The sequence below is a fragment of the Platichthys flesus genome, chromosome 19, assembly GCF_949316205.1.
Source record: "Platichthys flesus chromosome 19, fPlaFle2.1, whole genome shotgun sequence".
NCBI lineage: Eukaryota > Metazoa > Chordata > Actinopteri > Pleuronectiformes > Pleuronectidae > Platichthys > Platichthys flesus.
In genome coordinates, this window is record NC_084963.1 from 16,590,020 (window position 1) to 16,610,811 (window position 20,792).

The following is a 20,792-nucleotide window of genomic DNA, read 5'->3' on the forward strand; positions in this document are numbered from 1 at the left end:
AATGTGAACTGGCTCAACGCTGCAAACAGCTACTGGACACCAGCATTGAAAGGCAGAAGTAGTAGGGCTGGATCATTACACTCCTGTGACCAATCCTGCATGAGACTGCGGTTAGGCCCGCCTTTCTCATTAGCATAAGGACACTGCAAATGAAAAGGAAATGTATCAGGGAAAAAATAAATGTTAAAATATATTTAAGACATTTCTTTTGACATTTCTTTTGGTATTAACATATTTATTTATTTATTTATGTATTAATTTATTTATTTCCTTTTTTATTTATTTATTTATTTCTGTATTTATTTATACATTTATTTATTTTTACTTAAGTCATGTATGGTCCTCCATAACACTGTTCCTAACAAGGAAAAGTTGCCAAAGAGTGAAAACACACACACACACACACACCCACAAACACACAATCACACACACACACAGGTACAAACATAAATACCAGAAATGACGAAACCTGAAACCGTTTCCACACGTGACGACACTGGGCTTCCGTACTTTCACCTGATTGGTTGTTTTTCCAGTCTAATTGGTCGCTGCATCGGAGGCAGGGTTTTTGACCTGCTGAACAGGGAAGTGAAGAGCAGACGCGCTTTAAATTCGAAAAACACTTGCTTGTGTTTCCGTTCTAAACTAAACAACTCATACAAGCTTCAGTTTGATGCATCCGGTTACCGCTGCTCCACTTCCGCCTTTAAACAGAGCGTCTGGTGACTAAGTCTGAAGCTGCTGCGCACATGACAAACACACTAACGATGGAGGAAAGGTTCCTGACCGTGGTGTTTCTGCTCAGCTGCCCGACTCTGGCAGCAGCCCGGCGGCCTCACATCGTGTTCATCATGGCCGATGACTTCGGCTGGAACGACGTCGGGTATCACAGCTCGGAGGTTCTGACGCCAAACCTGGACCGCTTGTCGGCGGGAGGAGTCCGCCTGGAGAACTACTACGTGCAGCCTCTGTGCAGCCCGTCCCGGAACCAGCTCATGACCGGGAGGTACCAGGTGAGTCCATGTGTGATACCGCTGACTGCAGCCTGCAGCCCGGCCACAGCGGCTGGGCTGCAGGCCGGTCCACAGGAGAGGCAGCTTCATTTCTAAAGTTCATCCACAGAGGTCGATACTCCACAGGGACATCAAACACAACAGAGACAACATTGAATAATCAATTTAATATCAAAGAGCACAGTTTAAAACAGTTTTCAAGCAACACAAAGAGGTAGAAGAAATGAGAGGGATAAATCTGTATACAAATGTAATAATTTAAAGGTTAAAATAATACAAATACAATTAATGGAATTGTGTGAAATAATAGAATCAAATTAACAAGTACAAAAATAACAATTTCAAGAAAGAGAAACGAGCCAATGTGAAGAAATAAACATAAGTGTTAAAGAGATTAAAAGGATGAAACCCGTATCAAAACAAATAAGTTGAGGAGTACAAAAATAAAAAATGAAATGCACTGCTCAATACACTTAATCGTTACAGTATAACAGCAGGTCAGTTTCACGTGACAACAGGTGCAATGGAAAATAAGGAGCAAGACAACCCCCAAAAGGGAATGGTTTTGCATGTGAATCATTCCTGACTAATTCTTCTTTAGTTTTGTGTTCTGCTGGTGTCCTTGTCACTACTGATAGCATGAGGCGGCACCTGTAGCCCTATCAGGTTAGGCAGGTAGTCCAGGTCCCCCAGAAAGGTTCATCCATACGTGAGGTTTGCTGCGTCTCCAAGCAGGGGCTCACGAGCATGGAGGAGGTACCAGGAGAGTCGGCTACACAAGGAGAGCTGGACAGGGCCGTAGAAGGGCATCCACCCTACAGCAGGACCGGTATCTGCTCCTGTGTGCACGTAGGAACTGGAGGAGCACTACTGGAGCCGTACAAAATGACCTCCTGTAGGCTACATGTGTGCATGACTTTGACCAAACGGTCAGAAACAGACTCCATGAGGGTCGATGGCATTTGCCAGAGAACACCAGAATTGGCAGGTCCGCCATTAGCTTCCCGTTCTCTTCACAAATGACACACTGATTGCACATGTGACAGGCGTTAAAGTGTCTGGAGAAGCTGTGTTGAACGCTACGTAGATAGGTATGTGTAAAATAATTGAATGACAATAGACTACAATGATGGTATGACCTAAGAATTTGCAAACTAGTTTAGTAAGTTTGAATTTGTATTCAAAAGCTGCAATAGCTGGAGCACTCCTGATCCCATACGACAGTTGGTTCCATCTCTGCGCTGCATAGTGACTTAAAGCTGCTTTTAGAATTTGCCCTTAGTACCAGACAACAGCTCCTGTGGACTCTGGTAGTTGTAGATAAAACAGTCACGTATCAATGCCCAATTAAAAGTAAAACCAACAAAAAAACTGAACTCAAAATGTCAAGGTAACTAAATTTAAAAAGTTAAATGAAAAAATTGAGTTAGCTATTAATGCTTTGAGTTGAATAATCCACATGTTGGGTATTTCGTCAGCTGACCAAAGATCAATCTGAAGGTGATGAATAAACAAAGTTATGCAGTTTCATCTGATGATCAATATTGGCTGGATATTGGCTTGCTGTCCCTGCAAAAAGACACAAAACAACTACAGATGCAAAAACTTTAACAACTTATGAACATATTATTAAAACATCTGATACTAAAACAGATGATTTCAAAAGCTGTGTAAAAACATTTTAACGATGAAGACAAACTGCATTGTCCCCCCTTCAGGATGTGTGTTTTGAAACGTCTCTTTGCACCATTGTAACCTCAGAAGTCGGTTAGTTCCCTCTTGGCTTGGAGCCATTAACCACAGGTTTGAACTCCTGCACAGATCCACACCGGCATGCAGCACCAGATCATCTGGCCCTGTCAGCCGTACTGTGTGCCTCTGGACGAGGAGCTGCTGCCCGAGCTGCTGAAGAAGGAGGGCTACGCCACGCACATGGTCGGCAAGTGGCACCTGGGCATGTACAAGAAGGGATGCCTGCCCACCCGCCGCGGCTTTGACTCCTACTTGGGTTTGTCTGCTGTTGTATAATCATCTCAGAGGGCGCAGTTTGACTTAATGCTGTGACTAATGTGTTATAAAAAAATATGTATAATTTAAATTCATTTGGCAAATGTTTAAATCCTTATTAAATTGGTTTTCATGGAGTCACAATATTAGTACATTTAAAAATACCTGTACATTTCTGCATTATAATTCATTAGTCCAGTCCCATATTAAAGACTCTAGAGGCCTGATACTTTCTCCTCAATGTCATCATTATCTGCTTTGTGGAAATCCGCTAGAATTATATTAGTATATGATGAGTATAAAAAATGTTTTTTATCTGTGGTGTATTTTATTTGTTGGTCATCAGTTTGTCTTGAAAAACCATGGTATTTCCAATGCAGCTGAAAGCTACAGGTTAGGAGCAATTACAAGTTGGAATTTAATCACAGAGTCATGAGCATTTTAACGAACTGAGAACTTCCCTCATGAGTTGGGCGTTCAGACAAGAAGTGGAAAATGTTCATGGGTCTTTTAGTCAATGAATCTTTCAAATTGAGTCAGACAAAAATAGGATTGTTTCTGAAGCATTACGCCCGCAGTTAACTGTTTTATATTGCAGGCTACCTGACCGGCAGCGAGGACTACTTCACACATGAGCGCTGTTATCGCATCGCTGCTCTGAACGTCACCCGCTGTGCCTTGGACCTGAGGGACGGAGAAGAAGTCGCCACCGGATACAAAGGAGTTTATTCGACTGAGCTATTCAGCCAGAGGGCCATCAGCACCATTGAGAAACACAACTCCACCGAGGTGACACACACATGCAGATCAGGTTTTTTGTGTCAATTAAAGTTAGCCACACCCACAGAGACTAGACTTCACATGTTGTCCTCTATCTTTCAGCCGCTCTTCCTCTATGTGGCGCTGCAGGCAGTCCACGCTCCCTTGCAGGTGCCAGAGCGCTACCTGGCCCCTTACAGTTTTATCAAAGACCGCCAGCGCCAGCTCTACGCCGGCATGGTGTCTGCCATGGACGAGGCAGTGGGCAACATCACTGCGGCTCTGCAGAAGGCAGGACTTTGGGACGACACGGTGCTTGTGTTCTCGACAGGTATGTGTCTGAACTGAGCCACTGAATAAATCACACTGTCTCTCTCTTGGTTTTGATTTGAACCACTGTTCGGGATCATAGACTGTGTATATAAGGCTGGCAAAACGGGATAGCTCCCAAAAGTCAAGCCAGAGTGTCTTGACCGCCCCCTGGTGGTTGGCTACAGTACAAGTCATAAACATGGTTTATCCACAAAAGGGATAATCACATGAACAGCACTGGGAATGCTTTCATCTAGTGGATTTTTTTATAGTGTGCCAGAATGGAAACCAGATCAGTGGATGCTGATGAGGTAAAAGAGTAGTCCCATTTATGTTTGCAGAGAGAAAATCTGATTTCCTTTGAGCATCAAAGTCAGATCTTTCCAGGGTGAAGAGGAGTTCAGGTGAAGGCTTAGTTCCAGGTTTATTTAATCAATGCATCAGAGGGTTCGATGGCACATTTTAATTTACAACTTGATTTAGAATGAAGTGGATCTCTTTGCGTCAGAATTCAGATTGAGCGCTCATGGTTACCAGAGCCGGAGGGTGACAGGGAGTTGGTTGTTTACAGAATAGGCTGACTGGACACTGTCAGCTCTATAAGTGACGCTGGTTGGAAAATGAATCACGAATAAAGGAACGAAAAGATTAAAAACAACTCTAAAGAGAATAAAAAAAAAGCACAAATGGAAACAAATCAACCAAAGAGGAACCAAATGAAAAGCAAGACGAACAAAGTGACAGCCCAAACACAAAAATACAAAAGATTTGTATAAAGGAACAGAAAATTATTGAAAAGACATAAAATGACACCAAACCATCAAAACATCCACTTCAGAGTGATCCTAGAAGACTTTATTCATTTGTGTCTCTTTTGATGCATTTCACTTCCTTACATTTCCCATCAGTGTTTAAACAATAAGATATACATGTATGATTTAATATTCAGATTTAATATTAATAATACAGTTTATTAGACACCAAGAACCAGAGCTTTAAACATTTGACAAACATGGCCCCTTCTTTAAAACTGTTCCTGAGCCCCTACCCATGCTTTGCATGTTGGATGTTTGCTGTCGTTAAGTGATTTTGAGTCATTCTCCACAAATACAGGACTGGTTCCAGTGAAAAAAAATGCCATTGTTATACCCAGTTTGTCCACTAGAGACCAGTGTTTTTCTATTAATGTTGTAACCGTGAATCTTGTTTATCAGGGTCGAGCAGGACACAGAGACTTATACAGACAGAAGGAAGACTTCACTTGGCTCATGTCTTCAAATAGACCACTGGAGTCTCAGTTCTGTTGAATCTTGAAAAATATCCATCCCATTAAACCTTTTGAGGAACATAATAAGGCCAAGACGAGGCTAGAGCCATCATCTAAACATGTGCCTACTCACTGGTTTCCACACGTGGAACTTATAATGGATTGCATCTGAAGTAGGTAACTCCTTGAAGGGTTATTTTTAGGGGTTTAAAGGGGTAATTAGAAGACAGGAACAATGCTGTGAAAGTAAAGTGTGAGGTTTTAATGTGTGTGGTGGGCTGCGGTAGGTGGCCTGTTTCATTGTTCTTCCACACATTTGGTTGGCTCTGACTCAGAGGATTCAGTCAGCCATGTGCTGTGCAGACACTGACTCTGCTGATTTGAGGCTGAGGGGTGAAAAAAATGAAATTTCCATCTTGATAATTTGAATTTCTCTCATGATCAAGCTGTTGCTATTGACCCACATGCATCAGGCCTCGCAGGAAACCAATGAGCCCAGAACTTGTTCCTTTGTGATGAAATTGACTGCAAACTGACCGCCTCTCTGGGACTTGACTGTAAGCAAATAAGCTGCAGTAAAAGTGTGGGGCGGTGGGAGGGGTGGCCAGCAGCAGAGAGCCAAGGCAGCTTGAAAAGGCATTAAGGAGCGAGACGGTCTTTTCCAGAACAGTTCGGGAATCGGCAGAGACTACTTCCTGGACCTGCACGACATTGTGCCGCTGAAAGGGGAGCCCTGTCGGGATGCGATTGGCCATGTGTGTTTATACTGGACCGGCTTGTTGGGAGAATGACAGTCGGCCTCGCTGTTTGTGTGTGCACTTGTGTAATGGTTGGACGGGGTGCAGGAATATTTGTCTATCAGGTCGGACAAAGGGATGAATATTTCTGTTTGTTGAATATCTTGGATAACTTGTTTTTATCAATGCTTACTGTTAGTCACCCTGCCCCTTTGGTCCAGACTTAGCTATTGGATTGACTGCCATAAATGTTTTTGCAGGTTTTCTTAGTCCCCAGAAGATGAAACTTTCTGAAGTTGTCGATCTCTTGCTCATAAACCAGATATTTAGCTTTTATTAGAATAACCCGTAGACTATTGGAAGGCAGTGTTATACATGTTTTTGCAATCATTCATGGTCCCCAGAAGATGAAGCATAATGTGTTGAGCCCCTGACTTTTCTCCTGGTTCTATCAGGCTTTTATTATTTTTGATTATTGGTTCATAATCCTATGGTCATTGTTCCCAGAGGAAAAATCCTATTGATTGATTTGTTAGCGTGCGACTTTTCATGAAGCACAACCATGAGGTTGAAATCTGTACTTTAGAGTGAATTGTCTCTTGTGGATTTTCTTGAACTTTGGTACAGAAAAGCATAATATCTGGATCATTTATGATCTCACTGATATCTACTACTTTATGTCTGGAAAGATGAAACGTTTGCCATCTTCGAAAGATATTTTGTTGACAGACTGCACCACACTACTCGTCTTCTTCATCTAGGAAACTCGGTAGCATCTCTTGCATCCCTCATGTTTTAAAATTGTAACTTGTATATTTCTTTGCCAGGCTTTAAAAGCTAACTCAATTGTATTTATAAAGACCCAAATCAGTACAGCAGATGTAAAGAGAAGAATTATGTGTTTTGAATTTGAATTGTTTTTCATGGGAACACAGATGAAATTCAACCTTGATGGAAATTCTGCCTTTGACCCTAAAGTTTGAGTTCTTTTGGGGCTAGTGCGGCTGTTGTACATTGACCTGTCTGTCATCTTTATATTCACTGACTTGAAATTAGGGCTGAACGATTAATTGCATTTGCGATAAAATCGCGATTTGATAAAACGCGATTTTCTAATCGCAGCGTGCGCGATTAAAACGTGCGAAAGAGAGTAGGGCACTGGGCTGCTGTCCTCACCCGCAGCAAGAGTGCCGCGGGACCACAAAACTCCTCTGATCCAGAAGATAGCGAAGCAAGCCTGCATCACCTACAGGGTTCTGAAGTCTTCGGCCGACGTGGCGGACTCACAGAGCGAGCTCATGCCGCTGCTGACCGCGGTGCGGGCGGCGGACCTGAAAATCACTCCGCGGAAAAGCCAGCCGTGCTCCGGGGCGGCGGGGCTCCAGAGCCCCCCGGTCACATACATGCACATCTGCGAGACGGTGGTGTTCAGCATGGGGGTGTTCTTGCTGAGGCCCGGCGCCTCCATACCGCTGCACGACCACCCGGACATGAACGGGGATCTACGGAGCTGCTGATCCGCACGCTGCCCTTCCAGCGCATCCAGCTGGCCCGCCGCATCCGCGGACACAGAGCCTAAACTGCTGCTGCTCCACTGACTATAACAACGCCGCTTTCCAACACTTAAATTCAATGTGGAAGAAATCCAACTATTCTGAATAAGTTACTCAAATTGGTTGGGCATGTATTCTGTAACGGAATACGTTTTCAAACTTCTCAAAATTGGAAAGTGCAATCCTTGTGTTTATACTTACAATGACTTTGATTAAATTACTTAAATGCACACTGATTTGTTTGTCTTGTTGCTGTAATGAGCAGTTAAATAAAAATGTGGGAAAGAATATTGTACAGTTAATATATCTAATATTGTGTTGGTCATATTTAAATCATTCATTATGTTTTTTTTGGGAGAAAAAAAATCTCATATTAAATCGCAATCGCAATTTTTGGGGAAAAAAATCGCAATTAGATTATTTCCCCAAATCGTTCAGCCCTACTTGAAATTGTGTATTTAGCTGCTTGTCTCTTTACATTTTGTCCCTCCTGCAGATAATGGAGGTCAGACTATGTCCGGTGGCAGCAATTGGCCACTGCGAGGCAGGAAGTGGTCACTGTGGGAAGGTGGCGTCCGAGGAGTCGCATTTGTCGCCAGTCCGCTGCTGAACCACCCCGGAACCGTCAGCCACGAACTGATCCACATCTCCGATTGGCTGCCTACATTTGTAGGCCTAGCAGGAGCGATCCCCAAAACCCCAAAGCCTCTTGATGGATTCAACGTGTGGCAGGCAATCAGGTGAGCAGGGATGAAGGTTTGAATTCACTGCTGAGAATGTGTAGGTCGTCCTGTGGCCTGCAGTGAGCTGCTCTTCACTTCTGACAGCGGGCCCTCTCTTTGTGCCCCTTCCTGATCCTTCCCCCAGTGCACTCTCGCTCCAACTCTCTCCGTCTGTCTCCCTGACCCAGCGTCTTTTTCTTGTAGGAGCTCCTGCTCCTTCAATAAGCCCTTTGTTACTGTGGCAATGGGAGCTCAGAGAGAAGGAAATTCCATCAGTCACTCTCACACCAATAAGTAGTCCCCCCCCATCCCCCTGTTTTTTTGCCATTATGTGCTCTCCATCCCTACATCTGCCTCTCAGAACTATTAAAGCCTACTTTTATGTCAGCTAATTTGTTTATCAGCTAATTTGTTTATCTGCAAATCTTTTTAAGTTGGAAGTGGAACAAACCTGAGATGTTGTATTTATTTTATGCTCAATATATTAAATCATGTGGTCTTGAAGTTCCATGGTTTGGAGAACATTGCAAAGAAATTGATAAATCAGATTAAGCCAATTTTCCATGTTAGTTTGTGCTCAGGTCATCGAACAAGCTGTCGCCAAGTCCTGTTTGACTGACAAATTATATTTGTAAACTAAATGTGGATGCAGTGAAAGAGGTAAAATTGAGGGCTACTGCAGAGCCCCAGCAGAAAATCCAGGCTTAGCCAGGACCACAAACTACTACTCACAGCTTCCACTTGACTCGATTGGCTGGCGCACATCAGCTGACCGCTGGTGTTGCCGTGTGAGCCGTACAACAACACGGGGAACAAACTGCTGTTTGTTTGCACTGCTTTACAGTTTCATTTTGTCTTTTTAATGGGCTCGCCGGTTACAGAAAACAGCAGCCTGACGGCTCCGGTCGTGAAATAGGAACCGAATGAAACCAAAACAGTAGGCAGGCAGCAGAGAGTGAGAGTTATTTTAGTTGTGTTATCAGACACTGTGGTCAGTGAGAGCGGTGCGTTCTCTCTGTGGTGCAGTGCGGTCAGAGCATATGACTGCATGGTGAACATCGGCCAGCTGGCTCAGATTTACACATCCCAGAAAATGTTGCAGTGCTTGAGTTAGACTGTGTTTGTGTGTGTGTGTTTTTTTTGTTGAGTTTGTGTGTTGGTTTTGTGTTCATGTGTTTTAGGAGTAACATTGCTTTTATGTTACAGCAATGGGTTGGCCTCACCCAGACTGGAGCTGCTGCACAACATCGACCCTCTCTTTATTGATATTGCTCCATGTAAGTTCACATTTTCAATGTATATCAGAACATGTACATATGCAACTAATGATTTTGTCATGTAACTTTCAGATTGTTCTCTCAATTATTCAGTTAATGGTTTAATCTATAAAATGTCAGACAATTCTAAAGAGTGCCCATCATGACATAACTCAGGTTACACGCATATAAAAACCATGAAAAGTAGTAAAGTTTTCTATTGGAGATGCTGCAGCGAGAGAATTGTTTGCATTTTTGCTTAAAAAGATGACTTGGCTGTGCACAAACTATTACACACTAGCAGTTCTCTATCACACATTCTTAACACTCAGATGGCACAGCCGTCAGGGGAAATTTGGGGGTTCAGAGTCTTGCCCAAGGACATTTCAACACGTAGAGCTGAGGAGCCGGGGATTGAACCTCTGACCTTCTGGTTAGCAGTTATTGGACGCTGCGACTCTGCCTCCCCTGTGCTCTGAGCCACAGCTTAATGTATGTACCATACACTGAATATGTTCTTTTCCAGAGTTGGTGAAGAGAGAATTTTGACATGAATGTTGTAACACACAGTGGTGAAATAGAAACATTGACTGACATAAGCTAAACAGATCCCAGCGAGTCCTGCCAATAGGCTGATATGATTTGACTTCTATATGTAAATCATTCTTCTTGACTCTGCGTTTCTCCAAGGAACATGGTCTGGCATCGTCATCACTGCACGTCCACACTCTGGTCTGGAGTACTTCTATTGTGGAACGAACCACCAAATCCAACCAGAGCAGGGTTTATATTATATATATTTAATGCATATAAAATTGTATTCTCAGCCTTGAAGAGAATCATATTGAAAGAATTTGAACCCATTGGTTTCCAACTCTTCAGTCTTTAGACGGCTTAAAATAAGAAAATGTCTGCCTGTGGTCTTTCATTCCAGGTTGAAGCTTTACTATGGATATGACTAGTTAGTGGTCTGTATTTATATAGAGCTCTTTCTTTTTCACCCATACACACACTGACACAGACAAAAAGTCATTAATTGTGTGATGAGATTTTTAAAATTTCCTTAGCCTTGCATATGGTTCTATGGATGGCAGTGTCACTTTCAATTGATTCACTATTTTTTGGAGATATTGTCATGGAGCTCTTTTCAGACATTTGTGTTGACTGGATCCTAGTAATGATGGTGATCCTCAGACTTTTCATCATATCCTGAGAAATATCTCAAAATTCACCTGAGGGATTACCAACATGTATTGTAGACGCATTCATGTTCCTGAGAGGAGACATCCTCATGATTTTGGTGATCTCTTGAGTTAGTCCTTCAGCAGCCCCAGCAGATTGGAAAGTTAAATATCTCTTTTTGGACCTGAAGTCTTCATTTAAAACTTCTGGATGTTATTTGATGCTTAAAATAGCTTTCCAAGAATGTGCATAAGCATTCACAGTTCCAAGAAGGTTGAGCCTTGTGACGGTTGTGATCCCACTGTCTGTAAACTATATCCCTTTAATTATCTGCTGACCTCTCTCCAGGTTGGGAACCACTAGTTTAAACCCCATCCATCCACCCATTATCTATGCATGCATGGATGGATGCCGGGGGCCGGAGCCTCCCCGCTCGCACAGGGCGAGAGAGGAGGGGTGCACGCTGGGCAGGTCACCGGCCTGTCACTGGGTTGACAAACAGACACACAACTATTCACCCCTGCAGGCAGTTTAGAGCCGCCAGTTAACCTAAGCTGCATGTTTCTGGACTGTGGCAGGAAACCCGTGCAGACACGTGCACAGCCCTGGCTGGTGGAAGCCCTCAGAGCCGTAACTCATTTTCCACTGAAGGTATCAATTTGACATGGGATGTTGAGTAGATGGAAAACGTGTGATCCCTTTTTTTTACTCTTGTTTGGCAAGCGTGTTCTTTCTTTTCTAATGTTATTCTGCTGTTTTCTCTCTCACTCTTTTTCCCAAACATGGCCACAAGCATCAAGGCTTGATTGTTTGGGCCAAAAGTCCCAAACAGCAGACATTGTAAAATCCAATTGACGCAGGTTAAAACAGACGGGGGAAGCGTATTACATAACATTTGACTAAACTGAGCCTATTAGCCTATTATGCTCATTACAAAGTTTGTTTGGACTGCGAGTCTCTGGCTGGATGTTGTTTGTGGCTGATCGCACGTGGTTTCTGGATTATCATCAGTGGGTCTCCCATTTAGCCACTATTTATAAATTCTGCCTGCTCCTTATTAAAATCTAACCTTCTCCACTTGTGGGCAAAGGGGATCTGACTTCTCTTAAGAAAATATTGTATCTGTGGACCGATCACTGTACCGCACACAGTTGCCCTGTGCTTTCATGTGAGGGATGCCGAGGACAGGGGTCTGAAAATGTACTCCGTCACTGTGGAAACTGTAATCAGTCATCGAAGAGGGTTGACGTTTGAGGGCAGGGCGCATACAGTTTAAACTCTGTGATTGTAGGGAGGTTTCCAGGAAATGGGTCTTGCGACGGCCCTTTACTGTTGCTTTGAGACCCGGTGGAGTGGTCTCATTATTGCCTGAACCACTTACTATTAGGTGAACCAAACCACCGCCATTTCTGAGGAGGAAGCGGGGTCCCGGTGAGAGGCCACTATTTCTGACTTTGTGGAGGACGCTGCACCTTTTTTGTCGAACGTTCAGAAATGGAAGAGGTATAGGAGGAGTACATTTTTGTCCTGAAAATGTTTTACAGATGGACCATAATAGGCGCACAATGATTCCACAAGAGAGCAGATGCTCAGCTTTTGATCCAGCATGAAGGTATCGCAGAGTTTCTGGTTGATCTGCTTTTTTTTTTTTATCCTTTTTGCACATGGCTCCCTCACATGTGGCCCACAGAGGTTCTCACCCTGTTAATACAGTTTTTTAGGTACTTTTTCTTGTTGAGGCTGGATGACGGAGGATGTGGCACCTTGTTAAGCCCTATGAGACACATTTTCAACTCCTGAGGCACAAATCGGACTCCTCCCTGTTGTTCAGCTTGTTGCTAACTTTCTCTGTGGGCTGTGTGGTGCCAGGCAAGGTTGTGTACGATGACATCTGTATATCTGAATACGGCTTCCTGTCGCAACCATAAACAAGGTTGATGGAGTGTGAAGACCAAATCATTAATGGTTCAGGCAGTAAAACCAAAACCATTAGCTGAGTGACACTAAAACATTCCACAGATCTGAGGGGATCTGCAAAGTCACCTTTCACATTAAACTAATATTTATCAGTTGTCAATATGCAAATAGAAAAACTGTGGCTCTTTGAATTAAAAAGGAAAGGAAATTAATGCAAATTGACTTTCTCTTTCCTCTAATGGCTAAGAAGTAGCCGAGACCTACTGGGATACTAGTGGTCTCTGTGTGATGAATAATGTCCATGGAAAGTTGCATTTCTGAGAACTGACTGTTTATAAAGCTTAAACCAACCATCTTCAAATTATCCTCCAAGTTTACTACTGGTCGTTACCATTTCAATCACTCGGATGATCAGAGAAAAACCCTGACGCTTTACAAGCCTTCGCCCCCATGTTTTATGTTTGAGTCTTTATTGTCAGCCTCCACAGTGACAACCAGCCTCCCTCGGTGCATTCCACCCGGAGATTCCTCTTTTTCTTTCACCCCCTCTCTTTCCTATTAACCCGGCCTCTGTTTGGAACCGCGCTCTCCACATTTCTTCTCGGCTCCCTCTTCATGCTTCTTTGGGTTTTGTCTATTTAGCTCCTAAAAAGACCGTGGCCCTTTTCTCCTGCATACCGTTCTCCTTTCATGTCGCTGCTCAAAAACCTTCCTCTTTGCTCTTGCACTGTGTGACAAGAGGGATCCCGATTGAAATGGGCCACAGAGGGGTTTCCTGAACTCCTCACTTCTCAAGGGAGTCAGGGCGAGAGACCCTGGACTCTACTAAGTCTTAAATCCCCCCCCCCCAAAAAAATTTCCCCTCTGCTCTCCTTCTAGCAATTGCTTTGCTCTCTAAGGGTCTCTTCCCACCGGTTCTCCCCCTCTCCTCCCTGCTTTTTCTTGAGCCTCCTTGTGGATCCTCCTGCTGTGGATCCAGATGAGCAGGGTCTTTTATGATGTTCTCTTGTCCCGTGGGAAGAATGAACATAATAAAAGTTACTGAGTTACTGTTGGGGACCGAAGCCCCTTTCCCACTCAGATGTTTACATATTCCAACAATTTGTCTTGCATAAGAGCGTCAACACCAGAATACAGCAAGAGGTCAACACACTATTCTTATGCAAGGATTTGAGCTTCACAACCTGGATATGCAAGTATGGTTCCGTGTCTCGTGAGGGCAATTAAGACACCCCCATGTCATTTGCTAGCAGTGAAGAATTCCATGTCGCAGCATTAACATGCGGTTGCAAAAAAACCCGCTGAGATCTGAAACGTTTTAATTCTCCCGTCATGTCGCTGTGGTCCCATCAGCTCTATGAAACGGGTTTCAATGGGAACGTGGGCTCTGTGTGGGCGGGGCTCTGTCCATCTGTGAAGAATGTTGGGAAATAGTTGCTTTTGACAGCGTGAGGAGGCAAAAATTACTTACAAATCTGTCTAATCAGGACCATATTGTGGGGGTCAACCACAGAATGAACCTGAGAATACTCCCAAGGCCATATAAAAAAAAAAGACTCGACATATGTGCTTACTTCTGGGAGACATGTTCCACGAGAACAGAAAAGGCAGCATGCAGGAGGCTGCAAATAATTCTGGACACAGCAAAATAAGGATCAATTATTTATTTTTACCTTGTGAAACTTTTAAAAATGAAGCCAGTGGGTATCTAAGTCCCTTCATTCTTTTCTTACCCATTTCCAATCTGCCCCGACCACAGCAGAGTCAAATTATTCATTGTGCTTGGCAGACGTGAAAGGCTGGTGCTGAGTCGACCGCATTACCACCAAATTTGTCACATTCTTCCAACCCCAAAGTACCGTGTGTTTAAAGAAATTAATACGTCAAATCATTTCTGCTCTTACAGAAAGAGATAGTGCTGAATTTGTTTTGTTTTTGGCAGTTTTTGCACCGCTGCAGATTTCTGCTGTTTCCCTGCAGATTTCTCTGCACAAAAGAAGTCTTTCTCCCAGCCTGTGTATTTTCACACCTTCACTTAATACAGACTGATTTCCAGGTATGCACGGCTCGGTGCCAGTCTACCAACACAGCACGTCCTGTGTGCAGTGGTACTCTAATATCATCTTAATCTGCAGTTTCTATCTTTGTTTTAAAAAGATCGATGACCTCGGTGATCAGCTCTGTCCTCCGCTCTGTGCAGGTCCTACCAGCGAGCATCGGTTACCTTTGGCCGAGGTGGCCGCCGGAGCAGACTTGTGGGCCAAGTCCGGCTTCAATGTGTCCATTCACGCCGCCATTCGATCCTCAGGCTGGAAGCTGCTGACGGGCTACCCAGGTCAGTATCTCTTGTCGCCCACAATGACATGTTTAGTCTGAGTGGGGAGTGCAAAATCAAGAACGTGTGTGTATATACGCACAGGCACACATTCACTTCTTATCACTTCTTATCTCTGCTAATCAGTGGAAGACTCAAACGTTATTGTAAAAATAAGTCATGCATGAAATGTACTGTTCCATTGACAGAACTTAAAGTATTAAAGGAGCTCTTCTCCACCATTTATCATGACTCCTCAGGTCTAAGGGGATGAGATGATTAATTGAAGAGGAAAGAATCTCTATTGATTGTTTGTAGACTAATCTTTGTCCACTGTAGGTCAAACTAGATGTAGTTTTAAGTCTTTGTCTCATTAATTTCTTTATTTTAATGGAACCATCAGACATTTCCAGTGGAAGTAAAGCTACAGTGATAATACCAATCAAGTAAAACAAATTGAATGTAATTAAAGTATAAGCTACACAGCACTTGATGAAATGTACTTACCGCCACTACTTCTAATGTCCTCCATCTTTCCTCCTCCAGGTTGTAGCGTGTGGTTCCCGCGGCCCGGCCACAACAGCTCAGAGGCGAGCCCCTCCAGCCGGGATCCACTGAAGCCCGTCATGCTGTTCAACATAGACAAGGATCCAGAGGAGAGGGTCGAGGTGTCTGCTGACTTCCCCGCGGTGGTGGATTATCTCCTCTCTAGGCTCCGCCAACACCAGAAGAGTGCCTTGCCGATAAACTTCCCAGACGATGACCCCAAATGTGACCCAGGCCCTGACAGAGCCTGGGGACCCTGGGTTTAGGTGGAGATGATGAACATTGTGAAGGACTTACGTCTTTGTTTTTCTTCTGTGGAGAAAGACATAGTTTTTAGAGTATGATGATTGATTATTTGCAATGAAGACCAATCCAAATTTTATGCTGCAGATTTTTAAAGGAGAAAGTAAGTTATTCCTGTGCTTTGCAGAATCTCAATGTGACATGTCATCCATCAATTAATTGACTGATAGAGGCTGTCAGAGGTCAAATTAAAGCGATTGCGTAAACTGTGTTAGAGACACATGTTGCTGATTTGTAAAGAGCCTCCCCCTGCTGTTTCAGGTATTTGCACTTGGTTTATCTACTGTTGAGAAGCTGCAGGCTCCTTGTTTTTGTCAAACACAAAGCCCCACAGGAATAGCAGGCAGTATTTAACCTGAGAGAAACATGTCACCATCCAAACTGTGGGGCCTCTCCAGGGTATTTTTCTAAGCTTTTTCTTTTATGATAGAATGGAGAGTAGATTTTGACTACATTTTGAAATTTAAAGCTACACTAAACCAGAGTTTTTGTCCTGAAAATCGATGAAGTGACTCACAGTGATGAACCCACAGAGAGATGACACTTCATCTTGAACGATCCCTCTGCTCTACAACACTCAACAACTGACTTTAATATTGGCCCACTCATCAGCATACTTTTGGACTACGCAGAAGGAAGCTGTATCAGCAGAAAAGCTCTGATGGGTCCACTGAACTCTCCTCAGCACCAGGAAGCAAAAAGACAAAAGCTGCTTTCAGACTCTTGCTGAACACCCAATGGTGGGGTGAGACCAGCAGGCGAACTTCGGCAGGATTCACCACGAGCGAGTGGGCGTGTTGATATTTCTAAAGCGAAAAGGAAAAGTGCGATGTTAACTCAGCAACATTAATATGAATTCAGCAGGTTTTTATAGAGATCAGTTAAAAGTGTTTGTGAGGACCAGAGTCACTTGTTGATCGATGCTGAGTGATTAACAGTCAAGGTTGAAGTTTGAAATAATCTTTATTGATTTGAATTCGTATGCCTGCTGCACCAACCCTCACCTGAACGGTCTGGAGATTTGTTGTGAACTGATCTGGCCGGAGAATCAAAAGACACACTCCTGAGAAAGTCTGGACCCAATTCTGTGAACATCCTCTGGAGTTCATGTCTGAAAAAGTTTGACACGTTGGTAACTAACTGCTAACAAGTAAGGCCTTTTTCCCCAGGAGTTGATGGAGGCTTGTAACTGCATTTGTTACCTCCACATATCGTTCCCCATTCAAACCACAGGCGGAAATGTAACTTTTACACTTGTTTTACAACAGTAAGTTGTATCTTTAAAAGATATCTTCATGATCACATAGATGTCTGCTCTCTGCCCAAACTGCTAAAATATTACTGCAAACTGTCATTAAGCTCTTGTTCTTTACTGGGAAAAATGCAACCTAATTTTGCTGTGGATCTCCAACCGATTTAATTATTTGTAGGTATTTTGGGTGCCCCTGGTTCAATATGTAAAATTGAATGTCTCTCAGTTGGAGCACTTCTTCAGCTTTGAGCGGCATCCAACTCTCCCGGTTCAAACAATTAAAAGCTATTTTCAGAAATATCCACTAATTTTATTTTAAATATTGGTTTGTATCATACATTTTTTTTAAATAAAAATGTTAAACTCTTGTGAAATAGATTTAGTTTTATTCATAGTTAATTTGTTTAGTATTCAGCGAAGTACAAGTGGATTTATTTTGAGGTAATTTCTTTCCCTCATTGTTGCCTTCAAGATTCTAATGAGTAGGCGCTAAATGAGTCGGCTGGGTGTTTCTGTTTAGAGACTGAAAATGTGAGGAATCTCATGAGGACTTCAGGTATCTCTGATGTCGTGGCTTCAGAGAGGGCTCCCACATGCCGGTCATTCATGAAACGTCTGTTCTCATGGACGTACCGGGAGATTTCTCTGCTGCTCTGGAAACCGATATTTTCCATTTGATCAGCTGAAGTTAGACGGTTACAAAGGATAAACACTAAACTCTAAAAATCAAATCCTTCCAAAGGAGTAATTAGCATATTTGGAGTCAGAGCGGGATAAACAAACTTCTAACTCTAACCCCTCTATACATACTCCCAGTTTGACCCCTGGCCCCTTGGTGTTTAACCTCCTACTGGCGGCAGCGTGCAGACTACCACAGGAAATGCTCCCTGCAGAGACAGGGCGGCCCCGTCCTAATGCGGGCTGTGACCCTTAACCCGCCTCTGGGAGTTGATTGGCGGCCGAGCGAGGCAGCAACAATGGCGGTTACTGGGGAAAACAGTGGAGCTGAAAAGCCATTTGACATATAAGCTGGTTCGTTGTGTCAGTGAAGCTCGTTTCTTTTATAGATGCGTCTTCTTTGTTTTGGCTCAGTCGTCAGACCTGTCACCGCTGCAGGGAAATGGGCATGGCAAAATGGCTCAACAGCGCCACCTGGAACGCAGCCCCTGGATTCCACATAACCGATTTTCACCAAAATCACTGCCCGGATGTATTTAAATGCAAACTAAGAAACCAGATTTTAATTTATGTGTTAATTTACTTTTGCCGCTCACAAGAACTGGAAAGGACTGTTACAGACGAATTGCGATGCAACAACAAATTTAGTATTTCAAAAAACGGCTAGTCTAGCCAGCCGTCGCTGGGCTGCAGCTTCAGCAGGGATGGATGGAAGAGCTGGTGGAGGGGGAATGTCTGCTGACTGTGGTTCAGCAGGCATGGATGGAGGAGAAGGTGGAGGAGTGACCTCAGCAGGGCTGGTTGTACTCTTTGGGAAATCCACAGGCGCGGTGCATTCCCTGTCTGGGCCTCTATCCATCATATGCCTCCAGTTCAACTGCGCATAGAGAGAAAACACAAGCTTCATCATCTTTGCTCTTCCTCTTCCTCACACACACACACACACACACTAATGGGTGTAACATGAGCAGAAATTAAGGTTTAATCAGAATATGCAGAATCTGGGGGTGAGGGAAGTCGTCTGGTTTCCATTACTAGTTTGAGGAATCAGGTTTGAGCAGGCTTTGGTTGCCCGCAGGTAAACGGTTCATGTGGGAAGCAAATGAGGAGGAACACATTGAAATACATTGGCCTTTATCTCATCTATGTAATAGGGTGAGGATCCAAATCTGGATTTCGTGAATTTGAATGAATTGGAACGGCTCACATGGAGACTGTTGGGCCTGGTTGGTAAACTGGTCATATATTTACATGCTTTTTAAGAAAAGCTGGTCTCTGATTTAACAGGAAATGACATTACAACCATGTTCACAAGTGCATGTGGCCATTTTCTACACCGACTGCTGTGATATTGAATTTAAAGTTGGATTTCCGTAATGGAGGACTACCAGTAGACCGCACGATTATTCTCTGTTTCTGAGAAAGCACTTCTTACACTGCTGAGGCCATAAATTTGTCACTTGCTTATTCTGTTAGTTTACTCTGCAATCAAAACTCTGCATTTCAGGCTGATGGGATGGTTGGTATAATTAGATGTTGCCAGCACTCGCCAGTCACCTAAAACCGAGGCCTGCGAGTTCCTCAGCTCGGCTGCAGACCACTGCTGCATTTCACAGACCCGGGCTGCGGTGAACTTCTATCCCCCCCCTCCCCTCCTTGTCATTATGAGTTGCCAACCTTGGCGGTGCCACTGCTTGTCTCCTCCTCATACTTTTCAAAGTGGTTTCGGTGTGTTTTTCACACTTAATCCTGCACTTAGACCGGCCCGTGAAGTCAGCCTCCCAGAGAGTGACAAACACTCTCCCCTGCTGAATCAACAGCGGCCCTGACGTCGCCCTGACCCTCACGTGTTGTTTTTTCAGCTGTGACACAAAAGTGTGGGCCTCCGAGGAAAGATATGACAGTGTCAAGAATATGACTGGCTGGCATGATGCTCACAGCTTTTATCTATAAAACAGCTAAAAGTCAGATTTGGGGCTTTAATGAAAGATCCCCTCACTTTTACTGACAAATGTTATCATTAAAAACTAATTTGTCAAAGTTATTTTATTATAAAGATGACAGCTTGTTTCTGTATTGATAATACATCAAAGCAGTGTAGTTAAGAGGAAAATAGATTCTGAATTATTCCAGTTTGTACATTTAAGAGTACTTATACTCCACTTTATCTTGTTTCTTTTGAATTAATCATATATATGGTATAAACAAACAAACCAGAATAAATCGGACACATACTAAATTGTCCTCATCACATTTGTCCTCTCTTTTACAAAGAGAAGCATTTCTGTATATATAATCTCTGTGTATACATTATGTACTGTTTTTATTTCCCCTGGTTAATATTTTCAATAGATTTCACACAAATTGGGTTTGACAAATAGAGGCCCAGATGTTTTGACGGTGAGCACACGTGGGACACAGAAATTGGAGCCACCTCCCCTCCATTCCCCTCTGTGGTGTACTTGAAGGTCTCTCGTGGAAAAGAGGGAATTGGAATTCCGAACGAGATTGTGTCTTGTCTGTGTGTGCTGCCCTGCCTGTGAAAACAGATTAAAATCATACTGACCAGTGCAGCCTGGAATGTGTTGAACCTTGAGCCTGGAAGGGGGGGGAAATCCGACAGCTCATCGCGCCTGACAAAAAGAAAAAAGAAAAAACCCCAACAGTCCCTCACCGAGCAGGGAGACCACCAGAGAGCATGACTGTAAGTTGGGCGGATCACATTCAATGAAGCTGACGAGCTGCTGCACGGACACACAATTTATTGAAGTAAAAGTACACAAGTATCAGAAAAATCTAACTTGAATAATTAAAAGTACAAATAATTATGTCGAATGAGCCTGTTTTTTTTTTTTATATAAAACATTGTTTTATTTTTATCATGTGTTCAATTGCAGGATTTTTAAGTTAGCTGTGTGTGCCAGATTTGAACTCTGACACACTCTGTCATTTTATTAGACACAATAAGCTTATG

The 20,792-nt window shown here is 43.4% G+C and overlaps 1 protein-coding gene and 1 long non-coding RNA gene across 3 annotated transcripts; one reads left to right on the plus strand and one right to left on the minus strand.

Moving 5' to 3' along the window:
• Positions 1-544: 544 nt before the first annotated feature.
• arsb (arylsulfatase B) lies at positions 545-17,514 on the plus strand. Of its 2 annotated transcripts, XM_062412708.1 has the most exons (8): positions 547-1,013; positions 2,835-3,021; positions 3,619-3,809; positions 3,903-4,110; positions 8,145-8,388; positions 9,577-9,647; positions 14,926-15,060; positions 15,586-17,514. In XM_062412708.1, exons 1-8 carry the CDS (start codon positions 750-752, stop codon positions 15,849-15,851), a joined length of 1,566 nt encoding a protein of 521 aa, XP_062268692.1. In that variant the 5' UTR covers positions 547-749; the 3' UTR covers positions 15,852-17,514. The 2 variants fall into 2 exon arrangements, with proteins under 2 accessions (XP_062268691.1, XP_062268692.1); XM_062412707.1 differs by having other exon boundaries at positions 545-1,013; positions 3,619-4,110.
• Positions 17,515-18,361: 847 nt separating this feature from the next.
• LOC133974896 (uncharacterized) lies at positions 18,362-20,492 on the minus strand. Its single transcript, XR_009924713.1, has 2 exons — positions 20,385-20,492; positions 18,362-18,695 (listed from the first exon to the last, which is right to left on the minus strand). It is a non-coding gene; the product is annotated as an uncharacterized LOC133974896 (long non-coding RNA).
• Between the last annotated feature and the right edge of the window lie 300 nt (positions 20,493-20,792).